The 25,251-nt window shown below is 45.9% G+C and overlaps 2 protein-coding genes and 1 pseudogene across 2 annotated transcripts; 1 reads left to right on the top strand and 2 right to left on the bottom strand.

The window, feature by feature from the left end:
- Window positions 1-9,636: 9,636 nt before the first annotated feature.
- LOC115328809 lies at window positions 9,637-16,989 on the bottom strand (annotated as a pseudogene).
- Window positions 16,990-18,066: 1,077 nt separating this feature from the next.
- Window positions 18,067-19,285, top strand: LOC120850182. Its single transcript, XM_040222612.2, has one exon. The coding sequence runs from the start codon at window positions 18,224-18,226 to the stop codon at window positions 19,283-19,285; it is 1,062 nt and encodes a 353-aa protein (XP_040078546.1). The 5' UTR covers window positions 18,067-18,223.
- An 887-nt stretch (window positions 19,286-20,172) lies between these two features.
- Window positions 20,173-22,936, bottom strand: LOC120850193. The gene is made up of 4 exons (XM_040222625.3): window positions 22,509-22,936; window positions 21,780-21,909; window positions 21,553-21,687; window positions 20,173-21,350 (listed from the first exon to the last, which is right to left on the bottom strand). The coding sequence occupies exons 1-4, from the start codon at window positions 22,934-22,936 to the stop codon at window positions 20,331-20,333; spliced, it is 1,713 nt and encodes a 570-aa protein (XP_040078559.2). The 3' UTR covers window positions 20,173-20,330.
- Window positions 22,937-25,251: the final 2,315 nt, after the last annotated feature.

The raw sequence follows: 25,251 nt of genomic DNA, 5'->3' as shown, positions 1-25,251 counted from the left end.
CGGTGAATTGCAGCCGTGAATCCAGAAATTGCATGTACTGATCGTTTTGGAGTTCATAGGTGAACGTTAGGCCTGCAGAACAGCTCTTGAAAACGGTCATTACATCATCTACAACCTCTTGCATTGAGAATTTGCGAAAAGCCTTAAAAACACCAGATAATCGTCAACATATCTGTATACCCTGCCCACCTGTTGACGCAATGCCGTTTCAATGGACCTATCAAACTTCGCTAGGTAAATGTCGCATAGAACCGGAGCAACGCTCTAGCCGATGGAAATGCCCTCTCTCTCTACATAGTAGCTGCCGTCGAAAAGGACAAAGGTGGACTGCAAGTAGAACATTAGGAGTTGCAAACAATTGTCCGTCCCCACTCCACTGGCATTTTGGAAGGCAACAACGCCATTTTCTTCCGTGCACTCACGCACCGCAAGAAACAAGTGTTTGTGGGGCACAGAGGAGAAGAGTTTTTCTACAGCGACTGAAAACGCCATCGAGTTGTCGGGCACATCCTTACTAAAGGACTCAATGAGGGACTGCGAATGTTTGCAGAGGAAAGGATCATGAAGCTCTAGAGCACTCAGGTGCTTTTGCAGGTAACAGCTGACCAGTTTTTGCCACGATCCCTTCTCCGTGACAATGGCCCGAAGAGGCGTGTCAGGTTTATGGGTCTTGGCCGAAAAGAAGACCTCCAAAGTACCGGTCTTACACTTTCTTTTGCTGTTTTCCAACGGTGACAGCTCAAGGCTATTGCACAGTTTTAGGGCGGCACTCTTGACCTTTTTTGGTTCGAGTGGAGTTGGTTTGAAATTTTTGCAAACGGCATCACGTGCTTTTAGATCCAGTATGTCCCTCGCTACCACCACAAAACGTTCTTCCTTGTCTGCCTGCAGCAATCCAAGGTTTTTACTCAGGAAAAAGGAGACAATGTTCGCTAACATGTTCCCCGTGAGCTTAGAAGATCTCTTCTTTGCGCACCGCACCAGACAATCCACCCCCTCTAGCGTACACCTGTCCCTCGCCTCAGCAGGGGCTTTTGCAGACACGTCTCGCACTAAGGCTATAATTTTATATGGTTGCATGCGCGGTTCAACACTGTATTTTGGGCCTTTTGAAAGAGTCCTTGCGACCGCTTAAGGGACATTGACCTCACCCATGATACTCAAGCCACTCTGGGTAGGTGTGGCTGATCGCATCTTTTTGGAAATCCTCAGTCTAACGCGCGGCCACAAAAATTCCGTCACCAGTGCCACTAGCTGCAGATGCTCTGGAATCTCGATGCTTGCGGTGTCCTGTCGTTGCTGAGTTGCCGCACAGGCACAGTACCCGGAGGCAGTCGTAAAAAAACCTCACCTTAAAGTATAAAAGTTGAAATGGAAACTTCGATTCCACCTAAAAGAAGTGGTAACATCAATTGTCTGCAAGTCTAAACGTCAAAATGCAATTTCCTTGCATTTCCTTTAATAAAACATGGAAAAATGAATGATTATGGTCTTAACGATGCTGAACTGAATGTTGCTCTAAAATTTATCATGAAACACAACAGAAGCTTTCAGGACAGCATTCTTTTGTTACATTCGAGTTCGCACACAACAAAAAAAATGGAAGTTTTTTTTTAATCGGCAGCTTAACTTTCTATTAGTTTGATTACACTGATAATTTACGATAGGTTGTATATCTTTTTATCAGATGTCTGGACTATTGACAAGAGCTGCAGCATGTTCTGTTGCTTCATGCCTGCTTTGAGTGGACAGGTGGGGGGCAATAAATTGCAGGAATCTTCAAATTTAACAATAAAGATAGCTGTTTTGTCTCAGCTCATATCACTGCCATCTGTACACATGCAACTTCATGAGTCCTACCATGCACGTACTGCAAAACAAACCACAAGTATTTAAAAAATCACTTTATTAGAAACTAATGTGATACATATTGGCTCAAAAGCCTGCTTCGGCTTACCACAGGTGTTTTATCGCAAAAACTAAACAAATAACATCATAAGGAATAATACTAATACACCAAACTGGTTCAATTATTATACAATAATCAAAAATAAATTACAATGACAAGTTTTGTGAAGGATTGCTTTGCCTGCTTTGTGTTGCAGGATTAAATCAGAATAAAAATAAATTACAATAAGTTTCCTAAAGGCTTGGGTTGCCTACTTGCTGTTTTTCAAAGCTTCGTTTTTTTTTCTGCAGTTTCTTCTTTTATGGTTTGGATCCTCAGATAGACAGATGCACAAAAAAAAAAAAAAAAATCTAACAGAAGTTTGAATACACAATGGAACACAGAAACCTTTGTATTATAGCTGGAATATTCACCAAATACATATGGAAAACATTAAAACAGTAACCGTTATTGGCAATTCTTTTTTCCTGTTCTAGGAATGTGCTCCGAGTGCTGTCACAACTCTCACAGCTCTTACTAAAATATTTGTATTTTTTTACCCATGAGGGTGCTCAAGCACAAAAAGTGTGCTTCGTCGACCCCCGCCCCCCCCCCCCCCCCCCCCCCCCCCCAAACTGACCTTTCTACTCTCAGTACATGGCTAATACCAGAGAGATTCCTGCCGAAAAGTCCAGAACGTCAATTCATAGGTCCTCGCAGACAACGCACATGCTGCCAGATGTCCATGGGTGCTTTCTAGTGAAAACTAACGACGGGTTCCCGGAAGTCTTTTCTGGGTCCTGGGGAAAAAAAGAGTCAATGATAAGAAATAAGTTCTGGACGTCAGACGAAGTTATAGGTGAGCGAAGTAAAATTGTCGAGGACATGTTAAGTGCGCACAGTGTCATAGATGGAAAGTCCATGCAGCAGAGTGAAGACAAGTGAGGCAGACGCCCGTTGCTCCCTTTCTATATTTCGCTTTCCCCAATTCTCACTTGATTGTGAAGTGTTTCGTACGGTGGAACAAGTGCATCAGGGTGTCCACCAAATTACTGATTTGAAAATCCTGACTTTCCTAGTATTTCCCTTGACTATTTTGATAAAACTTCCTGACCACTTCTGGGTCGAAGGATCATATTTCGGAAACGTTATTCAGCATAGTCGTACCCATACGCAACCGTCAAGCTTTGTTCCGCATCGCCGTTCCACTTTCACTGGTCATTTTTCCTGATGAAGCCAACTTTTTGCCGATTTCCCTGAGAATTTCAGGTTGGTAGACACCCTGATGATGTATCAGGTTACAGACGGACATCAGAAAAATGCAGACTATTTTATTCAAAATTATTCTAGCCATCAGGAGGAACCTAAAATATTCCCATAGAAAGAGATAGAGAGTGGAGAGGCGAAGGAGGCTGCTGCTGCTATTGTCTACTTTTTCTTTTAAAAGAATATTAATTTAAGGCTCAAAGGGAACGTAAGTAATACATCAGTAAGTGCACTGAGAGCACTTGGAGCACAAGGGGCACGGCCCTTACTGAGGGAACCGGGGAGGGTACTAGGTCTAGCTGTACCTGTTCTGCAGCACCCTGCATAAGCTAGGTGCTAGGTAAGACTGGGGCTTATCTACTGAGAGTGTCTAGTATAGTCAAAGAAAGCATTATAAAATTTTTTGTTAGGCAAGCTGCTTCGTGGCTGCAATAAAAAAGAGTATATTAAGACAGGAATAAGGAAGAAAAGGAAGACGTTTTTTTTTCTGAATAAACTACTTCGTAGTGAGCACTTTTTTCTTCCTTTCTTGTCCCCGTCTTATTGTGCTCCCTTTTTAGTTGTAACGAACGCAAGCCACGATGGAATTTAGAGAGGGCTAAAAGCTTGCTTTAAAATCTGTGTGCCTGTGAGGGAACGCTTCATGTACAAGGCCTACTACAATGTAGTAATCGCCAAAATTGTTTTATCTGAGTAACAAAAGAATGCATCTCTGCATTACAAAGTATCCTATAACTTTTCGTGTACTGTACCGATATAGGCATCTTTTGCACGCAGAAATGGCGGGACACTAAAACTAATAGTAATTAGTTTATTATCTTGGCTTAGATAATCGTTACTGAAGTTTGGCAGGAAAGAATCGCCTTCGAATATGAGCCCGAATCTGGTCTTTGGTTTGTTTTAAGTCATGGCCACGTACTCCTAATAAAATACTGAAATAACCAGTTGAGAAGACAGCGGATGATACTTATCTCACTCGGTCTCCAGCTTTAAAAAAAATATGTTTACAGATTGGTATAGCGAAGACACCCTTCAAACAGATTTATCTTTTGCAACCATAGTTGCACGTGATTTATCCTTAACATGAGTAGTTACATCGGTAGAGTAGATTGTTGGGCTAGTTGGTTTTGGAACTTGGAATACATTTTAGTGCTCAAAAAACAAGGACAAAGAGACGAGAAACAGACAGCACAGTGCGCTACTAACAACTGATTTTATTACATGAAACGACACTTTTATACCATCCGAGTTTCTGATTTCGCTCCACCACTAGCCAACCCCATGCCAGGCCGCGTCATTGAAGAACGCACGCTCCTTGTCCAGTAGATCAATCGAGGCCACGCTGACACATGCTGCACCACCCTTCTTAATCTCATCTGCCTCGACTATCTCCCTCAGTTTTTTCCTTGTGCCGTGCCAAAACCTTGCTCTCGGAAAACAATGGCACAGACTTGCAGCTTTGACAATGATCCGACAGATGACCGTCCCGATAATTTCCAACTTTAAGTTTGTGTTCCCTCAGCCTATTATTAACACACCTACCCGTTTGACCTATATACTTGTTTCCGCATGATAAGGGGATCTGATATAATACTCCATCCGCACATTCAATGAATGGATCCCTGTGTTTCACCGCGCAGCCAGAAGGGGCCTTATGAAAAGGATCTGTCATCCTACAAAATCTACTAAGTTTGTTTGGTGCGGAAAACACTACTTTCACGTTTGATCTATTGGACACCTTTTTCAAGCCATGCGCCGTTTTGTGAATGTACGGTATCACCGCGACCTTTTGTTTATCTCTGAGAAACATTGGACGAGGGCAATATTCACTACGTAATCTTTTTATTACGATCTCTGCAACTGACACCACTACATTCTTCGGGAAGCCAGCTGCCAACAACCGCCCAGGCCTTCTGACATCACATGGTGGCATGATTTTTTGAGGGCGTTCACAACGCACATATTGGCAATACTACTTTTTACCAGTTTAGAATGAGCTGAATTGTATGGCAACAGGGGTTTTTGGGCTCTAGGGTGGTACATCCAACACACATATCTTTGAAAAAAGATTAGTCTGATATCAAGGAACTGTAACACACCATCTACCGGTAGTTCCTAGGTTAGTATGAGGGGGTGTAAGACGTTTTTAAAAACAGTAAAGAGGTCATCCACTCTCGACTGGAATTCTTCAGGCCCATGGTTCAACAGAACTAAAAAATCATCCACAAGTCTAAAAACTTTGATTTCGTTAAAATCGTTGCCTTCATTAAAGTGCTCAAAAAGAACTTTGTCCTGATGGGTTAAAAATATGTTACTGAGGATGGGTGCCAAACATGAGCCAATGCATACCCCTTGTTTTTGTATACAGTCCCCGTCATTCCATTCCACAAACGTCGCTTTAAGATAAAACGAGAGCATTTCAATGAAACTCTCTTCCATCATGCCGATTTAATTCTGGAAGGCCACTGTACCAAAGCGATCGATACAATGTTCCACGGATGTTATTAACTTGTCGTGCGGCAAAGAGTAGTATAAATCTTTAATGTCAAATGAACAGGCTGAAAATCCTTTGCCGGAGTTATCTTTTAAAAAATCTAAAATATCGTCAGAATTTTTTACCACAAATGGATGGCTAAAGCCCAAAACTTCCAATTTGTCTTGGAGAAAAAGCGCGACCGGCTTCTGCCATGAGCCCCTCTCTGATAATATGACCCTCAGGGGACATTGTTCTTCGTGGGTCTTGGCGCTAAACATGATTTGCAAGCTTCCATCTTTGTTCTTATTGATGCTCTGAGCTAGTTGATGAAGGTTCAACTTTTTGCATCGTCTCACTGTCTCTAATCTCAGCTTTTTTAGAGACACATCATCTCGGCGATTAAACACTGATGAGATCGCCTCAAGGGCTTTGCTACCGAATTCCACTTCCGTTAAAACCACGAATCCTCCCTCCTTGTCAGCTGGAAGGAGCGAAAGCCGTTGTTCTTTTAAAAACGACACCTCTTTTTTGACCTGACCTTGAGACACCGCTGGTTTGTTTCGAACAATCACGTCCACCCCCTCCGAAATACACCTTTCTACCTCTCCTTCTGGAGCAATTCTCGAAACTCTACGAACAAGTCCTATAAGTCCTGGTGGACTCAACTTTGGTTCAACGGCTAATTTCGGACCACAACCGAGAACTCGTCTTACATCATCAGGGATGGGCACTTGACTTACAGATTGGATGTTCCCACAGACCACCGGTTGCCTCTTCGGAAGACTGGCCCTGAGCTTCTGTAGTGTCAACCGCCAAAGGAATTCCGTGTTGCGTTCCACAATGTTGAAGAACTCCCGCAGACGGTGGTTGTCCTGATTTCCTTGGTTAGAGTCGCACAAAACAGCTCTTAGCAGGTTCCTGTAGACGCGTGCCTGCCTCTGCCATTCAGCTCACAGGATCTTCATCAACCTTGTGCTGTGCCCAGCTGACGGCTCAAAACCTCCAAAGAGCCTCTTCCTCAGGTGGATTCTTGCCACGAATGCAGAACGACGAAGTACGGGCTTGGCATGTAGCGTGAATCAGAAGTGGTACATTGGAGCATGGTTTCAACGAAGAACAAATGAAAGGGTCCGTTGTAGAAGAAATAAATTTCAGTAGAGTAGAGATTATTGGGCTAGTTGGTTTTGGAGCTTGGAATACATTTTAGCGCGCAAAAAACAAGGACAAAGAGACGAGAAGGAGACAGCACAGTGTGCTACTAACAACTGATTTTATTACATGAAACGACACTTTTATACCATCCGAGTTTCTGATTTCGCTCCACCACTAGCCAACCCGATGCCAGGCCGCGTCATTGAGGAACGCACGCTCCTTGTCCAGTAGATCAATTGAGGCCACGCTGACACATGCTGCACCACCCTTCTTAATCTCATCTTCCTCGACTATTTCCTTCACAGGTTTTTCCTTGTGCCGTGCCAGAATCTTGCTCTCGGAAAACAACGGCACACTCTTGCAGCTTTGACAATGATCAGACAGATGACCGTCCCGGTAATTTCCTACTTTCAGTTTGTGTTCCCTCAGCCTATCATTAACACACCTACCGGTCTGACCTATATACTTGTTTCCACATGATAAGGGGATCTGATATACTACTACCTCCACACATTCAACGAAGGGATCCCTGTGTTTCACCGCGCAGCCAGAAGGGGCCTTACGAAAAGGACCTGTCATCCTACATAATCTACTAAGTTTGTTTGGTGCGGAAAACACTACTTTCACGTTTGATCTGTTGGCCACAATTTTCAAGCCATGCGCCGTTTTGTGAATGTACGGTATCACCACGACCTTTTGTTTATCTCTGAGAGCCATTGGGCGAGGGCAATCTTCACTACGCACTCTTTTTAATACGATCTCTGCAACTGACACCACTACATTCTTCGGGAAGCCAGCTGCCAACAACCGCCTATACTGCGTGCCCAGGCCTTCTGACATCACATGGTGGCATGATTGTTTAAGGGCGTTCACTACGCACATATTGAAAATACTCCTTTTTACCAGTTTCGAATGAGCTGAATTGTACGGCAACAGGGGTTTCTGGGCTCTAGGGAGGTACAGTCAGGGACAAAAGTCCCCAGGACATGCGAGCTGCGGCTGAAACGCATTGCTTCTCCATCTGCAGGCGGGTCGCCTAGCTGGTTTCGAGATCGCACAAAAGCGCATGCGCTCTTCTGCGGTTAGGCGAGTGCCGCTCTTCTGCGAGTTAGGCGCTGTGCCGCTCTTCTGCGGCACAGCGCCTAACTCGGAATCGGGCGCGTGGTACGGCCTCGGAAATAGCGCTGGCGGCTGACGAGCGTCTGCTACACATTCCGAAACTCGAGATACCACTTGAGGCATTGCGCCGCTATTCGCCGTGTCACCGCACCTTGCTTTATAACCAGTTCAGCTTATCGCTCAATTGAGCTGCCGTGACTTCTTGCTTCATAGGTGCCATGTCAGTAAGCGCTATCTCCGAGGCGGTACACGCGCCCGATTCCGAGTTAGCCGCCGCGCCACAAAAGAGCGGGAAAGCGCACATGTAGCAGGCACAGTAGGACGCGCATGCGCTTTTCTCTGATCTCGAAACCAGGCGACCCGCCGGCAGATGGCACAGCAACGCGTTTCAGTCGCAGCTTGCGTGTCCTGACTCCTGGAGACTTTTGTCCCCGACTTTACATCCAACACATGTTTTTCAGAAAAGATTAGTCTGATATCAAGGAACTGTAACACGCCATCTACCGGTAGTTCCTGGGTTAGTATGAGGGGGTGTAAGACGTTTTTAAATACAGTAAAGAGGTCATCCACTCTCGACTGGAATTCTGCAGGCCCATGATTGAACCGAACTAAAAAATCATTCACAAGTCTAAAAACTTTGATTTCATTAAAGTCGTTGCCTGCATTAAAGTGCTCAAAAAGATGTTTAGCGCCAAGACCCACAAAGAACAATGTCCCATGAGGGTCATAGTATCAGAGAGGGGCTCATGGCAGAAGCCGGTCGCGCCTTTTCTCCAAGACAAATTGGAAGTTTTAGGCTTTAACGATCCATTTTTGGTAAGAAATTCTGACGATATTTTAAACTTTTTAAAAGATAACTCCGACAAAGGATTTTCAGCCTGTTCATTTGACATTAAAGATTTATACTACTCTTTGCCGTACGACAAGTTAATAACATTCGTGGAACATTGTATCGATCGCTTTTGTACAGTGGCCTTCCAGAATCAAATCGGCATGACGGAAGAGAGTTTCATTGAAATGCTCTCGTTTTATCTTAAATCGACGTTTGTGGAATAGAATGACGGCGTCTATTTACAAAAACAAGGGGTATGCATTGCCTCATGTTTGGCACCCATCGTCAGTAACATATTTTTAGCCCATCAGGACGAAGATCTTTTGAGCACTTTAATGAAGGCAACGACTTTAATGAAATCAAAGTTTTTAGATTTGTGGAAATTTTTTAGTTCTGTTCAACCATGAGCCTGCTGAATTCCAGTCGAGAGTGGATAACCTCTTTACTTTTTTTGAAAACGTCTTACACCCCCTCATACTAACCCAGGAACTACCGGTAGATGGTGTGTTACAGTACCTTGATATCAGACTAATCTTTTCTGAAAGACGTGTGTTGGATGTACCACCCTAGAGCCCAGAAACCCCTGTTGCCGTACAATTCAGCTCATTCGAAACTGGTAAAAAGGAGTATTGCCAATATGTGCGTAGTGAACGCCCTCAAAAAATCATGCCACCATGTGATGTCAGAAGGCCTGGGCAGGGAGTATGGGCGGTTGTTGGCAGCTGGCTTCCCGAAGAATGCAGTGGTGTCAGTTGCAGAGATCGTATTGAAAAGATAGCGTAGTGAAGATTGCCCTCGCACAATGGTTCTCAGAGATAAACAAAAGGTCGCGGTGGTACCGTACATTCACAAAACGGCGCATGGCTTGAAAAAGGTGGCCAATAGATCAAACGTGATGCACTGTAGGGCATTCATCCTGTATGAACCACCTGGTGAGCATTCAAGTGCTGTTCATCGATGAATGCCATGGTGCAAGTGCTGCATTTGTAGATTGTACCCTTGTAATTTGAAAGGAGAATCAAGGGAAGATTCATCTGAAAAAAAAAAAGGTTCGATTGAAGAGGGAAGCTCAGTTTAAACCCTCTTGGCTGGATGGGACACTTGGATAGACTTTCACTCTTGTGAACAGCCTGGGGAGCATTCAGGTGCTCTTGGTCAGTGACTGCTATAGCATGAGTCCCAGGTTTGTAAGTCAGTTCATCTTGGTGAATCTTTCCACGAGCACTCAAATGCAACTCCCTGTTAAGTCTTTCTGGGGAGGTCTGGCAAATGACTCGATTTCTGACCAAGTGATTTTGTTGACGACCTATAGATTGATATTCCTGTACAAACTCTGTGTTAAGGGTTTTGCGTTTGTATGGCACCTTGCCTTTGTGAAGCCCTTCGTGAAAACTCGAGCTCGATTTTACTCGGAACTCTTTGAAGCAGGTGCCACGTTTAAGTAACCTTTCACCTTTGTGCATAGCCTGGCGCCTACTTGGTCCTACGTTTTGTTTAAAAACTTTGTAACACGTGTCAGATCTGCTAGTTTCTTTACACTCATTAACTGTTTCGTGAGTACTAATGTGTGACTTTTGACAGATGTCTTCTAGACAAGTCGTTTCATTTTTTGAAGTTTTTCATGAACATCCAAAAAACACATCGTACGGAATAATTTCAGACAGGTGGGGCATTTATAAGCCACGGGCACGTGAATAAGCTTGTGAACATTCATCTTAAACTGAAAATTAAACTCTTCCAAAGAGGTGGAGCACATGAACCGCTTTGGGCCTGCATGAATTAGCTTATGATTGGTCAAGTGCTGTTTCTTTGCAAATGCTCCTTCAAGGGTTCCCTATTTGAAGGTCTTTTCATCTCTGTGGTAAAGACTCTTGTGAACACTCAGGGAAGCTTTGCTATGGTACAAATTTGCGCACGAGGGGCACTTAAACCACTTTTCATCACTTTGAGACATCTTGTGCTCCGTCAAGCTTGACTTTATTTTAAATGCTTTAGGGTAGCTGGGGCATTTAAATGGTTTTTCATGATTGTGAGATGTCTTGCGCACAATCAAGTTTGACTTTATTTTAAATGCTTTAGGGCAGATGGGGCATTAAACGGCCTTTCATCGCTGTGACATATATTGTGCTTCGTCAAGCATGACTTTATTTTAAATGCTTTAGGGCAGCTGAGGCATTTAAAGGGCCTTTCGTCACTGTGAACCCTTTCAGAAGTAGTTAAGCAACGCCAGTTAGCCTTGGTGTGGAACATGACATTAAAGGGGTACCGAAACAAAATTCCAGCGCTCGTTTTCTAGCTTGAACGTGTTGTATATTGCACCCTAACCTCAAAAGCACCAGTCTTCCTTGAAAGGCATAAGAAAACTAATGTTAAGGCTAAATAAACGATCTTTCAATGTGCACCTGGTGGACGCAACGTTGGGGAACTTGTACGTAGTCGTGACATAGCAGAGTCCTTTGATGCAACGCAGCTCTTTCGAATTTCAACATTTTCCATCTTAGCTTTCCTCCTAGCTCAACTCTCAAACCGCGCATTGTACCAAATGGTCCAAGAAGACGAAAAGGAAGGACTTCCCTCTTTCGCGGACCCTCGTTCGTGCAATCGGACACAGACATTGTCCCCCAGAAGATTAGCCCGTCGCTCAAAACTCGAACAAAAGTTGCTTTCCCCACCCCGTTCAGCCCTAAGCTGACGGAAGGTACGTGCCCGCGTGCTCCTTGGGCCAGCCACACGCTCGTTACCCCACGGGTACTTCGAACGGCTCGGTTGTAACGCGCTGACGCTATTGACACCGCCACAACGCTGACAACGCCACCAAGGGCCAAGCTCATAACCTCGCCAGCCTTGCTAACCAGGTGAAAATTTCTAACTGGAACCAGTTGGCGCCTCAACTGGTTTCAACTTGGACTAACTGGTACCAACTGGGAATCAACTGGGACCAATAGGAGTCCAACTGGGACCAGCTGAGGGGTCAACTGGTTTGAACCATTCCCAGTTGGGAGTCAACTGCTTTGACTCCCAGTTGGGAATGGAGTGAACTGGGACCAGTTAGGAAAGTAACTGGTTAGAGCGATTCCCAGTCGGACTTCAAATGCTTTTCCCGTTCCCAGTTCACACCGGGCAACAATTTTGAAAAGTTGGGGGTGCATTGACCTTTGCTAATGAAGAAAACTAAAAACACTAACATTTTTAGACTTATACAAATAGGAAAATTTTTAATTACTTGTACATTTATATATTTATAAAAATAATATAAAAATTTTAATGAACTAAATAATTTTAAATGGAAAATATAATTAGTGACAAAATGTTTCACCTAAATGAACATTTAGTGCATTATTAAAATAAATTAAAGCATTTATTTAAATACCTACAGTATTTTTTTATTTTTTATTTTAATAAATAAATTTGTCTTTTGGCCAATCAGAGCTAGCCGGCTGCCGTGGCTACGCCGTGGCATGCGGGTGCGGATTAGTGGTACGCGCTGTCGACAGATGGCGCTGCCTATGCTGACGCCGGCAAAGATTAAGTGAATGGTGGTAGAAATCGAGAGAAAACTAGGCATTTTCTTATTAACTGATGGCAATAGGGTTTTTATAGCCTCACTTTCTTTGCGGTGCGGTGTGAATATAGATTTCACATTTAAATATTCTAAGCTTAAATGGTAAAACAAAATGGCTAAGTGGTGTAAGCTACCGCCCGATCCAAAGGGCTCAGCCGGATTCATCCATCCATCCATCCGGAGTCGGACGGACGCTGCGGGCGCGGTAGAGAGAGGTCGCCATCGCCCAAGTTGGCGTCGTTATGAAAATGTCAAAACTACAGCTGCGCTTCTTTGGATCTAACTGTACACACACCATGGTGGCGGCGGTGAACTTCGAGGATGTAAAGATGCAGTTCAGCGATCGGAGGGCACCCAGGAAAGACTGGACGGAAGAGAGAGAGAGAGAGAAAGTTTATTATATAGGCTGCTTGCACTGACGTCACATCGCGCACTTTTGAACACCAAGTTAAAGGAGGAGAGGGAAGCTGCTTTTGTAAGAATTTTGAGTGACAGGTTAATGTTCTATAATCTTCTGGGAGGAGAATAGCGACGCCCGTGTATATCCGGGAGGTTTTTGATAAGAGGGGAGCTCCTTCTTCCCCTTTTTTCAGGAGGGGATCAGAAATGACGTCATTGCAAGCCACGTATAGGCTCCTTGCACTGACGTCACATCGCATACTTTTGAACACCAAGTAAAAGGAGGAGAGGGAAGCTGCTTTTGTGAGAATTTTGAGTGACAGGTTAATCTTCTATAATCTTATGGGAGGAGAATAGAGACGCCCGTGTAAATCCGGGAGGCTCCTGATAAGAGGGGAGCTCCTTCTTCCCCTTTTCTCTGGAGGGGATCAGAAATGACGTCATGTGCAAGCCACGTATAGGCTCCTTGCACTGACGTCACATCGCATACTTTTGGACACCAAGTAAAAGGAGAAGAGGGAAGCTGCTTTTGTAAGAATTTTGAGTGACAGGTTAATCTTCTATAATCTTCTGGGAGGAGAGCAGCGACGCCCGTGTTAATCCGGGAGGCTCCTGATAAGAGGGGAGCTCCTTCTTCCCCTTTTCTCTGGAGGGGATCGGAAATGACGTCATGTGCAAGCCACGTATAGGCTCCTTGCACTGACGTCACATCGCATACTTTTGAACACCAAGTAAAAGGAGGAGAGGGAAGCTGCTTTTGTAAGAATTTTGAGTGACAGGTTAATCTTCTATATTCTTCTGGGAGGAGAATAGCGACGCCCGTGTTAATCCGGGAGGCTCCTGATAAGAGGGGAGCTCCTTCTTCCCCTTTTCTCAGGAGGGGATCAGAAATGACGTCATGTGCAAGCCACGTATAGGCTGCTTGCACTGACGTCACATCGCATACTTTTCAACACCAAGTAAAAGGAGGAGAGGGAAACTGCTTTTGTAAGAATTTTGAGTGACAGGTTAATCTTCTAGAATCTTCTGGGAGGAGAATAGCGACGCCCGTGTAAGTCCGGGAGGCTCCTGATAAGAGGGGAGCTCCTTCTTCCCCTTTTTTCAGGAGGGGATCAGAAATGACGTCATGTGCAAGCCACGTATAGGCTCCTTGCACTGACGTCACATCGCATACTTTTGAACACCAAGTAAAAGGAGGAGGGGGAAGCTGCTTTTGTAAGAATTTTGAGTGAGGTTAATCTTCTATAATCTTCTGGGAGGAGAATAGCGGCGCCCGTGTAAATCCGGGAGGCTCCTGATAAGAGGGGAGCTCCTTCTTCCCCTTTTCTCAGGAGGGGATCAGAAATGACGTCATGTGGAAGCCACGTATAGGCTCCTTGCACTGACGTCACATCGCATACTTTTCAACACCAAGTAAAAGGAGGAGAGGGAAACTGCTTTTGTAAGAATTTTGAGTGACAGGTTAATCTTCTAGAATCTTCTGGGAGGAGAATAGCGACGCCCGTGTAAGTCCGGGAGGCTCCTGATAAGAGGGGAGCTCCTTCTTCCCCTTTTCTCTGGAGGGGATCAGAAATGACGTCATGTGCAAGCCACGTATAGGCTCCTTGCACTGACGTCACATCGCATACTTTTCAACACCAAGTAAAAGGAGGAGAGGGAAACTGCTTTTGTGAGAATTTTGAGTGACGGGTTAATCTTCTAGAATCTTCTGGGAGGAGAATAGCGACGCCCGTGTAAGTCCGGGAGGCTCCTGATAAGAGGGGAGCTCCTTCTTCCCCTTTTCTCTGGAGAAGATCAGAAATGACGTCATGTGCAAGCCACGTATAGGCTCCTTGCACTGACGTCACATCGCATACTTTTGAACACCAAGTAAAAGGAGGAGAAGGAAGCTGGTTTTGTAAGAATTTTGAGTGACAGGTTAATGTTCTATAATCTTCTGGGAGGAGAATAGCGACGCCCGTGTTAATCCGGGAGGCTGCTGATAAGAGGGGAGCTCCTTCTTCCCCTTTTCTCTGGAGGGGATCGGAAATGACGTCATGTGCAAGTCACGTATAGGCTCCTTGCACTGACGTCACATCGCATACTTTTGAACACCAAGTAAAAGGAGGAGAAGGAAGCTGGTTTTGTAAGAATTTTGAGTGACAGGTTAATCTTCTAGAATCTTCTGGGAGGAGAATAGCGACGCCCGTGTTAATCCGGGAGGCTGCTGATAAGAGGGGAGCTCCTTCTTCCCCTTTTCTCTGGAGGGGATCGGAAATGACGTCATGTGCAAGTCACGTATAGGCTCCTTGCACTGACGTCACATCGCATACTTTTCAACACCAAGTAAAAGGAGGAGAGGGAAACTGCTTTTGTAAGAATTTTGAGTGACAGGTTAATCTTCTAGAATCTTCTGGGAGGAGAATAGCGACGCCCGTGTAAGTCCGGGAGGCTCCTGATAAGAGGGGAGCTCCTTCTTCCCCTTTTCTCTGGAGGGGATCAGAAATGACGTCATGTGCAAGCCACGTATAGGCTCCTTGCACTGACGTCACATCGCATACTTTTCAACACCAAGTAAAAGGAGGAGAGGGAAACTGCTTTTGTGAGAATTTTGAGTGACGGGTTAATCTTCTAGAATCTTCTGGGAGGAGAATAGCGACGCCCGTGTAAGTCCGGGAGGCTCCTGATAAGAGGGGAGCTCCTTCTTCCCCTTTTCTCTGGAGGGGATCAGAAATGACGTCATGTGCAAGCCACGTATAGGCTCCTTGCACTGACGTCACATCGCATACTTTTGAACACCAAGTAAAAGGAGGAGAAGGAAGCTGGTTTTGTAAGAATTTTGAGTGACAGGTTAATGTTCTATAATCTTCTGGGAGGAGAATAGCGACGCCCGTGTTAATCCGGGAGGCTGCTGATAAGAGGGGAGCTCCTTCTTCCCCTTTTCTCTGGAGGGGATCGGAAATGACGTCATGTGCAAGTCACGTATAGGCTCCTTGCACTGACGTCACATCGCATACTTTTGAACACCAAGTAAAAGGAGGAGAAGGAAGGTGGTTTTGTAAGAATTTTGAGTGACAGGTTAATGTTCTATAATCTTCTGGGAGGAGAATAGCGACGCCCGTGTTAATCCGGGAGGCTGCTGATAAGAGGGGAGCTCCTTCTTCCCCTTTTCTCTGGAGGGGATTGGAAATGACGTCATGTGCAAGTCACGTATAAGCTCCTTGCACTGACGTCACATCGCATACTTTTGAACACCATGTAAGAGGAGGAGAGGGAAGCTGCTTTTGTAAGAATTTTGAGTGGCAGGTTAATCTTCTATAATCTTCTGGGAGTAGAATAGCGACGCCTGTGCGAATCTGGGAGGCACAAAGGAGGATCCCGATAAGAGTTGATCTCCTTCTTCCCCTTTTCTCTGGAGGTTATCGGAAGTGACGTCATGTGCAAGCCACGTATAGCCGCCCATGTCCGGGCAGTGGCTGCTAGTGGGTGAGGCCTTCCGGAAAGGCTTGGCGGGTCAGGTTGGAGCTTGGGGGAGTGTTGTTGAAATCAAGGGGTTTCGCACATGGGAGATGTGCTGCGCTAGGCGAAGTCAGAGGGCAGGGCTGAGGTCCGAGGGGGGAGTGGCCCGGCTCTCCCAGGTAAAGGGCATGTTGGGAGGGAGGAGATGTGGAAGGAGAAAGTGGGGAGATTGTTGGGCGCGTGGACAAGACCAGTAGGTGTGTCTCACGTCGGGATAGGCACACAGACCTGACAATGCGGGGTTCCGGGGCGGTTCACAATGTGGTGGGTTATGAGGTCGCACGGCAGGGAGAATATCTGTGCCTGACGAACGTATGTACCCTCGCGCCGTGTCAGGTTAGGCAGGTGGGAGGGGGAAGGGTACGGCGGGAAAGGCGGAGGTCTTTCGGGCGCTGTCTTTGAGCCTTGCGATGAGCGGCACGTTCCTCTTTCGGGTTGTAGTTCGGGGGCCAGGATTGAGGGCTGCTCGGAGTCTCGTTTGCGCGAGCAAGGGCGTGGGCCCTTTCATTTCATGCGGACGGAAGAGGAAACGCCGCGGAGAGCACAACGGCGAAAATGGCGGGAGGTATGGACGGTTTCGCCGAGGCCGTGCCGCCAGGGCGCGCTAGAGTATGCCAACCGGATGTGCTCCCAAGAAACTTCCGGTTTCTTCAGTTTCGTGCGCGTATTCGGAGAGAGGACGATGTTTTCGGCGTGTAAGTCATCTCCCTTGAACCGTGCACGTCGTGGGCCTTGCTGCGTTGTACCAGGGTGCAGTCTGAGATCTGGAACGAACCTTCTTTCGCAAGTGCGAACATTTAGGTTCCCCACAGAAACCGAGAGAAGGAAAGCCTGGATCGCAGCGGTACGACGGGACAATTGGCTGCTTACTAAGAGCTCACAGATTTGTTCTGCCCACTTCGTTCAAGGCAAGTATTTAATTTAGATTTTATCATCCCCTGCCACGGGTTCGGTGTTTTGAACGTTAGCGTTGCGAAACATTTCGCACGCAAACAAGCGTCCCGTAACATCGCCCGAGATGCTCGGGAGTGCAATCGTGAGTCAGCCGGCTTAGCCGCGTTTAATGGACCCTGACTAATTTCGAGGGCTAAGACTGCTGCTTGATGGCTCAAGAAGGTACTATCGCGGACTATGCCAGATTATGGGGACGTATTCGTTGTCTTTAGATGGTCGAGGCCGCGTCAGGAGCCATCGGGCACTTATGGTGCGCTGAAAAATCATCCGTTCGTGTATCCGACTCCGTTTCCAGGTGGTTTTCGACAGTAGCTAAAGCTAGGAACGAGTGCATCTCGGATTTCGCCTGTGCGTTCTTAGAGGATAAGTGCTTAGACCGAAAGCGCTGACAAGCTGGCCGACGCACTTCCCCATGATGCAGCTGCTGTCCAAAAGAACCTCGATCGGAGCCTAGTTTCAGGTTGTGTTATGTGGCTTCGTGTGCAACATTGCACTGCTCCTGTTTGGGAAAACTAAAGCATACGTAGGAAAGCAGCTGGGCCACCACATTTTAAATTACACACGTAAAAGTTTCCTCACGTGCGTGTGTCCGTGACACAAAAAAACAGTAAAAAAATGGCATAAAACGTAAGGGTGTGTCACTTTCTACCGTAACTTTTTTTTTTTAAGGAACATGAATTTGTGTCATAAATTACTCCTTTGCCCTTGTTCAATGAAGGAAATTCTATCAACATGTTCTCAGTGGTTTCCCCTCCCCACAATTTGTTTACTGCACAACTCTTCTGCAGAGTTAATATACAACTGTTACTGTTTCCACTGCACGCTTGCGTGTATTTTGTAATGTCTGTACATTTATGTCTTTCAGGCAGGCCATCTTCTGATGCAAGTCATCCTGACTATGTCCATACACTGTTCCCTTATCGTGTTCGAGGGAACCTCGAGCAGAAGATCGCACGGTACCAGCGTGCTAAGAACAAGCATGCGCCAAGTGGCCCCCCTGCAGTGGACCCTGGCCCTCCAACAGTCACCATTGAGAGTGTTGGCCACGAGGACAATGTTGAAAAGGCCTGTGACGCAATGACAGAAACAACACTTACTCTACAGGACATCTCAAACCAGATTTTGGAGAACAAATCATTAAAAGAGCGCATCATTTGTATGGAACAGGACTTGGCAGTCGCTAAAAAGAAGATTGCTGAGCTTGAGGAGGAAAAGAAGCCACCCAACCTTCCGGAAGTTACCAAAAGCACAGTCATGCAGTCTGACAAGACTGTGAAATTTTACACGGGGCTAGTGTCTACAGCCATGTTTAATGCCTTGCTGCAGTTTGTGCTGTCCATCTGGAATCCCCCACACAGGACATGCCTAGATTCAGAGCAGCAACTGATCCTAGTGCTCATGAGACTGCGACTAGGTCTTCTAACACAAGACCTGGCATGTCGATTTGGCATCTCAGCATGCACTGTAAGTGTAATTTTCCACTCGTGGCTCGACGCTTTGGCAGAGAATCTCAAGAAGTTCATCATCTGGCCATCTCGACGGTCGATTCAAACCCATCGTCCTCGAGCATTTCGAGACCCATTATTTGACCATGTCAGGGGAATAATTGACTGCACGGAAGTATTTTTCCAGAGACCAACTGTAATGAAGGCCAGAAGCCAAACTTTTTCCAGCTACAAACACCACAATACCATCAAGCTGCTTGTTGTGGTATCCCCGTCAGGAGCAATCACGTTTGTTTCGAAAGCCTGGGGGGGCAGGGTTTCCGACAAGGAGCTAACCTTACACAGTGGGCTACTTGACATGGTTGAAGAGGGAGATGTCTATCTTGTTGACAGAGGGTTCCGCTGTGAAGACATGTTTGCAGCTCGAGGCGCAACCCTTTTGATGCCCTCACTAACAAAGAAGCGCACCCAACTACCTGGAGCCGAAGTCACTGCGTCAAGGAAACTCTCCAGCGTCCGCATCCATGTTGAGAGAGCAATACGAAAGCTGAAAGTTTTTAGATTATTCCAGACCGAGCTGCCGGTAAGTTTCGTGAAAAGAGCTCTCGATGAGGGCTACGTGACCATATACAAGATAGCAGCGGTGTGCGGCGGGCTCGTCAACCTGCAAACTCCTCTCATCAACAGCCGCTAGGAAAGCTCGTGAGAACAGCTGGCAATGAAGGTTATGCAACCATGGACAAGTCAGCAGTAGTGTGTGGTGAACTTGTCAACCTGCAAACTCCTATCATCAACAGCCGCCAAAAAAGCTTGCGAGAATAGCCGGCGTTGAAGGCTATGCAGCCATGGACAAATTAGCGGCTGCGTGTGCTGAGCATGTCAACCTGCCAACTCCTATCAACAGTCACAAGGGCTTGGCTGTGCATCACTAAATGTTTTCATTGCAAAGGAAGCAACACATGGTGAAGTGTGAAGTCAGTGTGCCTTATAATAATTTCTTGAGTGCTAGACTGCATTGATCGGTAAATACAAGCATTTTTATTATGCTTACTTTTGGTTGCTGGGTGCATAATTTTCTTGACTACTAATTACGTGACAAATGAAAGTGCAAAGTGAAACACAGACGAGATAAGACACACGTATGACAAGGGCAGGCCTGCGCCTGTCCATGTCGTACGTGTGTCTTATTTTGTACATGCTTTAGTTTGCACTTTAACCTTTTAAACTACATAAACTAGACCAAAGTCTTTTTGCAACAGATAAAACCTGAACTCAAGCTGCCACCTTGACAGGCTTTGGCTTTTTTATAATTTAAGTCCCTTATGATCATAATATAAAATATTCACTGGTATGTACTGTACATGCTTGTTCGTCGAATTGTTCAGAACTTTTTGTATGTGTATAGTACATTCGGGGCACTTTTGAGCTGTAAAAATAACTTATAAACATACTTGACTAGTAACATCAAAGCCAGACAGCAAAAAGATATTCTTAAAATTTTTAATTGCATACAGCACAAAAAAGAAAAAAGTCCGAACAAATTGTGTTGACATTTAGTTGTCGCTGCAGTATGGCCGACAGTTTGGCATGCAGTGCACACCCATGATCTTGGTGTGCGTTTAAGGTTTACACACTTCAGATGGAAATTGTCACAACAAAGTTAACATTCAAGGCTATGCAGCCTAATTACATGCAGCAACACCAAGAAAAAAAAAAGTCCGAACAAGTTGTGCTGACATTCAGTTGTCGCCAGTACGGCTGACAGTTTGGCATGCAGTGCACACCCATGATCTTGGTGTGCGTTTAAGGTTTACACACTTCAGATGGAAAATGTCGCAACAAAGTGAACATTCAACAACACGGCCCGACCTAGCGCCATGGCAATGGCATGTTGTCCTCGCACATTCCATTTGCTTGAAGATTCGCATGGACTGCAGTTCTGGAAAGATGTGGTTAATAAAAAAGCACTCTGCTTTAAGTTTTGCAGCTGCCCAGAAATTCTCATCAAAGGTTATAACCTCAATATTTATGGGAGGTCCCGTAAAAACAGCAAAGTATGCTCGACGGAGCTTCGTAGCCGCCATTTGTGCTTGTACTTGGGCATAATAACCATGATCGTGCCTCAGCTGCAGGTTCTCATCGAGATAAGGTAAACGCTTAGACGTTTTAGTGAGGGAAGCACCTTTCATTGATGCAGCACACTTGACCTCCAGGACTGCCTTCTCGCAGCATGCGCAAGAGACAATGGCATCGGGAGATGCAGCTAGAAAGGGCAGGCTTCCTACAACAAACAAACCACACTCATTTAGTTGCAGGTCTTTATGTTTCAGGGACTCCTTTGCAATAAATGCTCGTTTAGGTTCTGGTTCCTTTTCGGAGCCCCAACGGAGGTTTGAAACACGAGGTGCCTCTATATGCCCCATAACCTCCGCAACAAGGCCATCGGCACCGCTCTGGCATGTAGCCACACGACCCAAGACAGACGCTGTTATTCTGCCCTTCCGTTCTTGCTTCCATCTGAGGGATCTTGATTGCCCGCGAGTGGCTTTCTCAATCTCAGTACAATGTGCAGCTGTTAGCCGAACTTCCTGGGCTGCTTTTAGGTCCATGTTTTGGTAAATACCACCAAGCGGCAACTGTGAGGGCGTCTCCTTGCGCTTGGCCGGTCTCTCTGGTTCTTGGTCAGCTGCTTCAGGAGCGGAGTCAGTTTCCTCGCTGTCCGTGATCGAGCACAGCAGAAGCGTTTTTGGGGCTAATGCCTATAAGAACAAAAACCGGATTAAAGTGTACATTGGTTGGTGACAATGTGTAATGCAAACATCACTGGCCAACCCTCGACCTGGGAGTTGAACCCGGATTTTTAGTGTAGTCATGCACAGTTACCCAGTCAGGATATTTCGGATGGCTAGGCACAAGACACTGGACTTATGAACTGAAAATAATTTATTTCGATTGTCTCACCTTTATTCGGTGCATGAAGCCGCGAACTTGTTCGTCTGTCCATGTCGGTACAGGTCCCCGTGGTCTCGGAGCAACTTGAATCACAGCCTGCCCTACCTTAGGCTTGAAGAATATGATGTCGCTAAGTGGTGCTGCCTGCATGCAATTTTGCAGTTAGTTCTTGCAGTTCTGAAAAAAGACTGATGTGACAGAGCAAAAGTGAAGACTTGAAATCATGAAAGGCTTACTACACTTTTTCTTGACACCTCAATCCACCTGCATGCCACATCAGTCGGTGATGGGTTGTTTAGCCCATACTTCACAGTTGCTTCAACGCTGAAGAGTAGAGCAGCAACGTGAGTACAGCATTCCCCCAGGCTGAAATCCACAACAGCATAAATATGATGTATTAAGTACCCAGAAAATGCAAGGAAAGCATGAAGCTCCATGTGTTGACGAATGTGACAAGCATAACACCATAAAAGCACCCATTAGATTAAAGAAAATTTCGCGCAACTTCGAAGAACTGCACAGCATCAAGTTTCATGACATGGCGGCAATTTGTAATTACATGCACTTATACTTTGATTATGCATAGCGACTCAAAACGATTGCCACTATGTAGATACGTGCAGCCTGTTCGCCAATGGTACATCAAAATAAAATACCTTAGTCAATCAGTGTTTTTGTGGGTAAACAGTGCCCGCGTCTTTCTTTTTTTTTCACGCAATTCTAAAGGGAAATCGGAAACCCAGACTCTTGTAGATATCTTAAAACTCGCGTGAGATCGAACAATGGAGTAGGAAATCGTGAGTTTTAGTAGATCGTGTCTACAGGGAACGATATTGCTAGCGGGAGATAGCGCTCCCACTTCGAATCACGTTTGTAGCGCACGCCCGGAGCGGTGGCGGGCCTCCGAAAACGATCTGCCAAAACTTCCAATCACTCAAATAGACTCTTGTGAATGAAGTACTCACCCGGCCATGCATGTGCAATGGGCACTAGTAACAGTTCCATCGTCCTGGACAACGCACCACGGTTGGTATGCTTTCGTTAGCGTTTGACTGGCCTCGACAGTTGCCGCAATGACGACGATGCCTTCCCCACGCTTGCCCGCCTTGAACGACACAAGCCGTTTCACTTTCCCACTCACAAAGGCGTTGTATGCTTCGCCCATCTTGTGGCTTTTGAACTGTTCCTTGGTATAAAAGCACACTCCTTCCACGAGATACATGAAGGTATCTGCTGCCGTGACTGGGGGGAAGTTCCTGGAGTCCGAAGAAAAGCTAAACCGTACCAGATCACCGTCCAGCGGGTCGGGCAGCTCTTGGCCTCTGAACGACAACTTCTCTCGATACCGATTCTGTGCCTCGATGTCGAGCCCTTTAAAATAGTCACTTGACATTTCCGTAGGCGAAAGGGTAAACACTCTGCACACTAAAATTATCACGCCGGTCGAAACATCGGCAACCCACCTCGTACGCACCATTGGGAAACCACGCAGGAAAAAACCGGAAATTGTTCGACCGGAAGTCGCGGGGGGGTATCCAATCAGCGTCAAGCGCCGCTTGTTTGCAAACACCAAAAGCGTCTATATTTCGAAAATGTTCGACTGTTGTGACAGAGATTGCAAGGTGGGAGCGCTACCGCATCCTATCAGGACTTCACCTGCGCAACGCAGGATCACGGGTGAGCACCTTTCTTCACGCGATGGGGAGAGAAGCTGGGGACGTCTTCACAAACAGACGCCAGCGGCCGATCTTCCTTCATCTCACGAATACTACCTCTGAAAAAGCGATTCAACCGTCGCAAGCAAGTGGCTAAACCTGGAGCGTGTACGTCACCGAACCTACTATTTAGTTTCATTCTCCAAGTTTTTGACAATAAAGTCTTGTCAACCCTCCATTTTTCTGCCGTGTTTCATCGTTGCTGGAGTTGGTACCAGCGGTAACTGGGACCAGTTGTCTGGTGGGACCAGTTGCAACTGGTGGGACCAGACTGGTCCCACCAGTTGCAACTGGAAACTGTTCCATAAACCAGTTGCAACTGGGAATTGTTCCATAAACCAGTTGCAACTGGGGCCAATTGGTCCCAGTTGAAAATTTTCGCCGCATTCGTGACGTATATATATACGTCACGAATCCGGGGAGTCTTTTCTTTCTGTTTTTGTTTGCGCCGGATATCCCATGACGCATCGCGCTCTCCGTTCGCTTCTCTTCGAGCGCTTGCTCGAGTGCACCGTTTGGAACGAAAAATAGAGCCAGTCGTTCAAGATACAAACGTGCGATTATCATTTACGGTTATTATCCGTCATGCTTGACTCATTTACGAACGAAATCTGAATATTTAAATTTTTGTTTCCTTACCCCTTTAAAGGGATGATTCAACGAAATTTGAAATATCTCCGTCATGTTCAAAAATAGGTTGAATATAATCCACAATATCCGTAAATAACAATCGCACGTTAGTATTTTGAGCCTGGTGGCTGTATTTTTTGTCATAAACGGCCCACTCTAGCAAGCGCTCGGAGAATGCCCAGCTTAGAGCACGTGACATCCGACGCAATCGTGACGTAGGTCGTCTCGGGACGAGCAAAGCTACTGCGAGGCTGACTTCGAGAGGATGGCCTAGTCGTTCCAGCCACCGAAGCGGCTGCTTTTGTACGAATTTTGAGTGACCGGTTAATCATCTATAATCTTGTGGACAATAGCGACTTCTGCGACACACAAAAGGCATTCTCGGGAAGACGGGAGTTTCTCCTTCCCCCCTCTTCTCGTCGTGGCCGGAGGTGAGACACTCAACGTCACTAGCTGTCAATTTTCCTAGACGAGCATTACAAATGAGGCGTCGGCGACATCCACCAGGTGCTCTTTGCTAATCGTTTAATTCGTTTTAAAATTTATTTTCGTGACTTTTTTAACAAGATATTGGTGTGTTCGATGTGATACTGCTCCTTTCAACACACATAGATCATAAAGTAAGCTCCGAAATTTCGTTCGTGCCTTTTCACTGCAAAATTTCGCAGTGAAAAGGCAGAGAGCTTTCGAAGGAAAGAAGGCGCAAAAGAGTCCAGTTTTCTTTTAAAAGTTCTATAGCGAATAATTTTTTGGGGTCCCTCGTTTTGTGTTTTTGAGTTTCTTTTTACACCTTTTACGACGTGCGGTATATGAAATTAGATTTCAGAATCGTTTCATGGCCCCTTTAAGAAAGTCATTGGGTTTTGGAGACAGCGAAGGAAGAGTGGATTCCAAGACAGTAGATATTACAAAGCAAAGATTAAGTGAATGGCGGCAGAAAGCGAGAGAAAACTAGGTACTTTCTTATTAACTGATGGCAAAGGGGATTTTATAGGCTCACTTTCTTTTCAGTGCGGAGTGAATATAGTTTTCACATTTAAATATTCTAAGCTTAAATGGTAAAACAAAATGGCTAGGTGGCGTAAGCTACCGCCCCATCCAAAGGGCTCAGCCGGATTCATGCATCCATCCAAATAAAGCCCCTCTATCCTGGGGAAAAAGGCGCCATTCATTGTTGTGGAAATGCTTGAGACACGTCCCGCTGGTCCCGCGCGCCACTTCTGGAAAGAACATGGCGTCTAAAAACTAGCTCAGTGCTGCGCTGTGCCGCCATGGTCTTCCCAAGGGCTGCACGTTGCACGTTCCTCGTGCATCGGCGCTCCTTGCGCTACTTTTGAAACATAAAGGGGCTCTAGTTGTAAAT

This window comes from Ixodes scapularis, unplaced genomic scaffold, assembly GCF_016920785.2.
Source record: "Ixodes scapularis isolate PalLabHiFi unplaced genomic scaffold, ASM1692078v2 PGA_scaffold4__175_contigs__length_147842914, whole genome shotgun sequence".
Classification (NCBI taxonomy): Eukaryota; Metazoa; Arthropoda; class Arachnida; order Ixodida; family Ixodidae; genus Ixodes; species Ixodes scapularis.
This window is presented reverse-complemented; position numbering and strand designations above follow the sequence as displayed.

Coding starts and splice junctions, on each gene's coding strand:
- LOC120850182 (XM_040222612.2), top strand. CDS start 18,224: ATGACAGAAACAACACTTACTCTACAGGACATCTCAAACCAGATTTTG.
- LOC120850193 (XM_040222625.3), bottom strand. CDS start 22,936: ATGTCAAGTGACTATTTTAAAGGGCTCGACATCGAGGCACAGAATCGG. Junction 21,688..21,779: donor AGGTGTCAAGAAAAAGTGTA/GTAAGCCTTTCA, acceptor AATTGCATGCAG/GCAGCACCACTTAGCGACAT. Junction 21,351..21,552: donor GCTTCATGCACCGAATAAAG/GTGAGACAATCG, acceptor TTGTTCTTATAG/GCATTAGCCCCAAAAACGCT.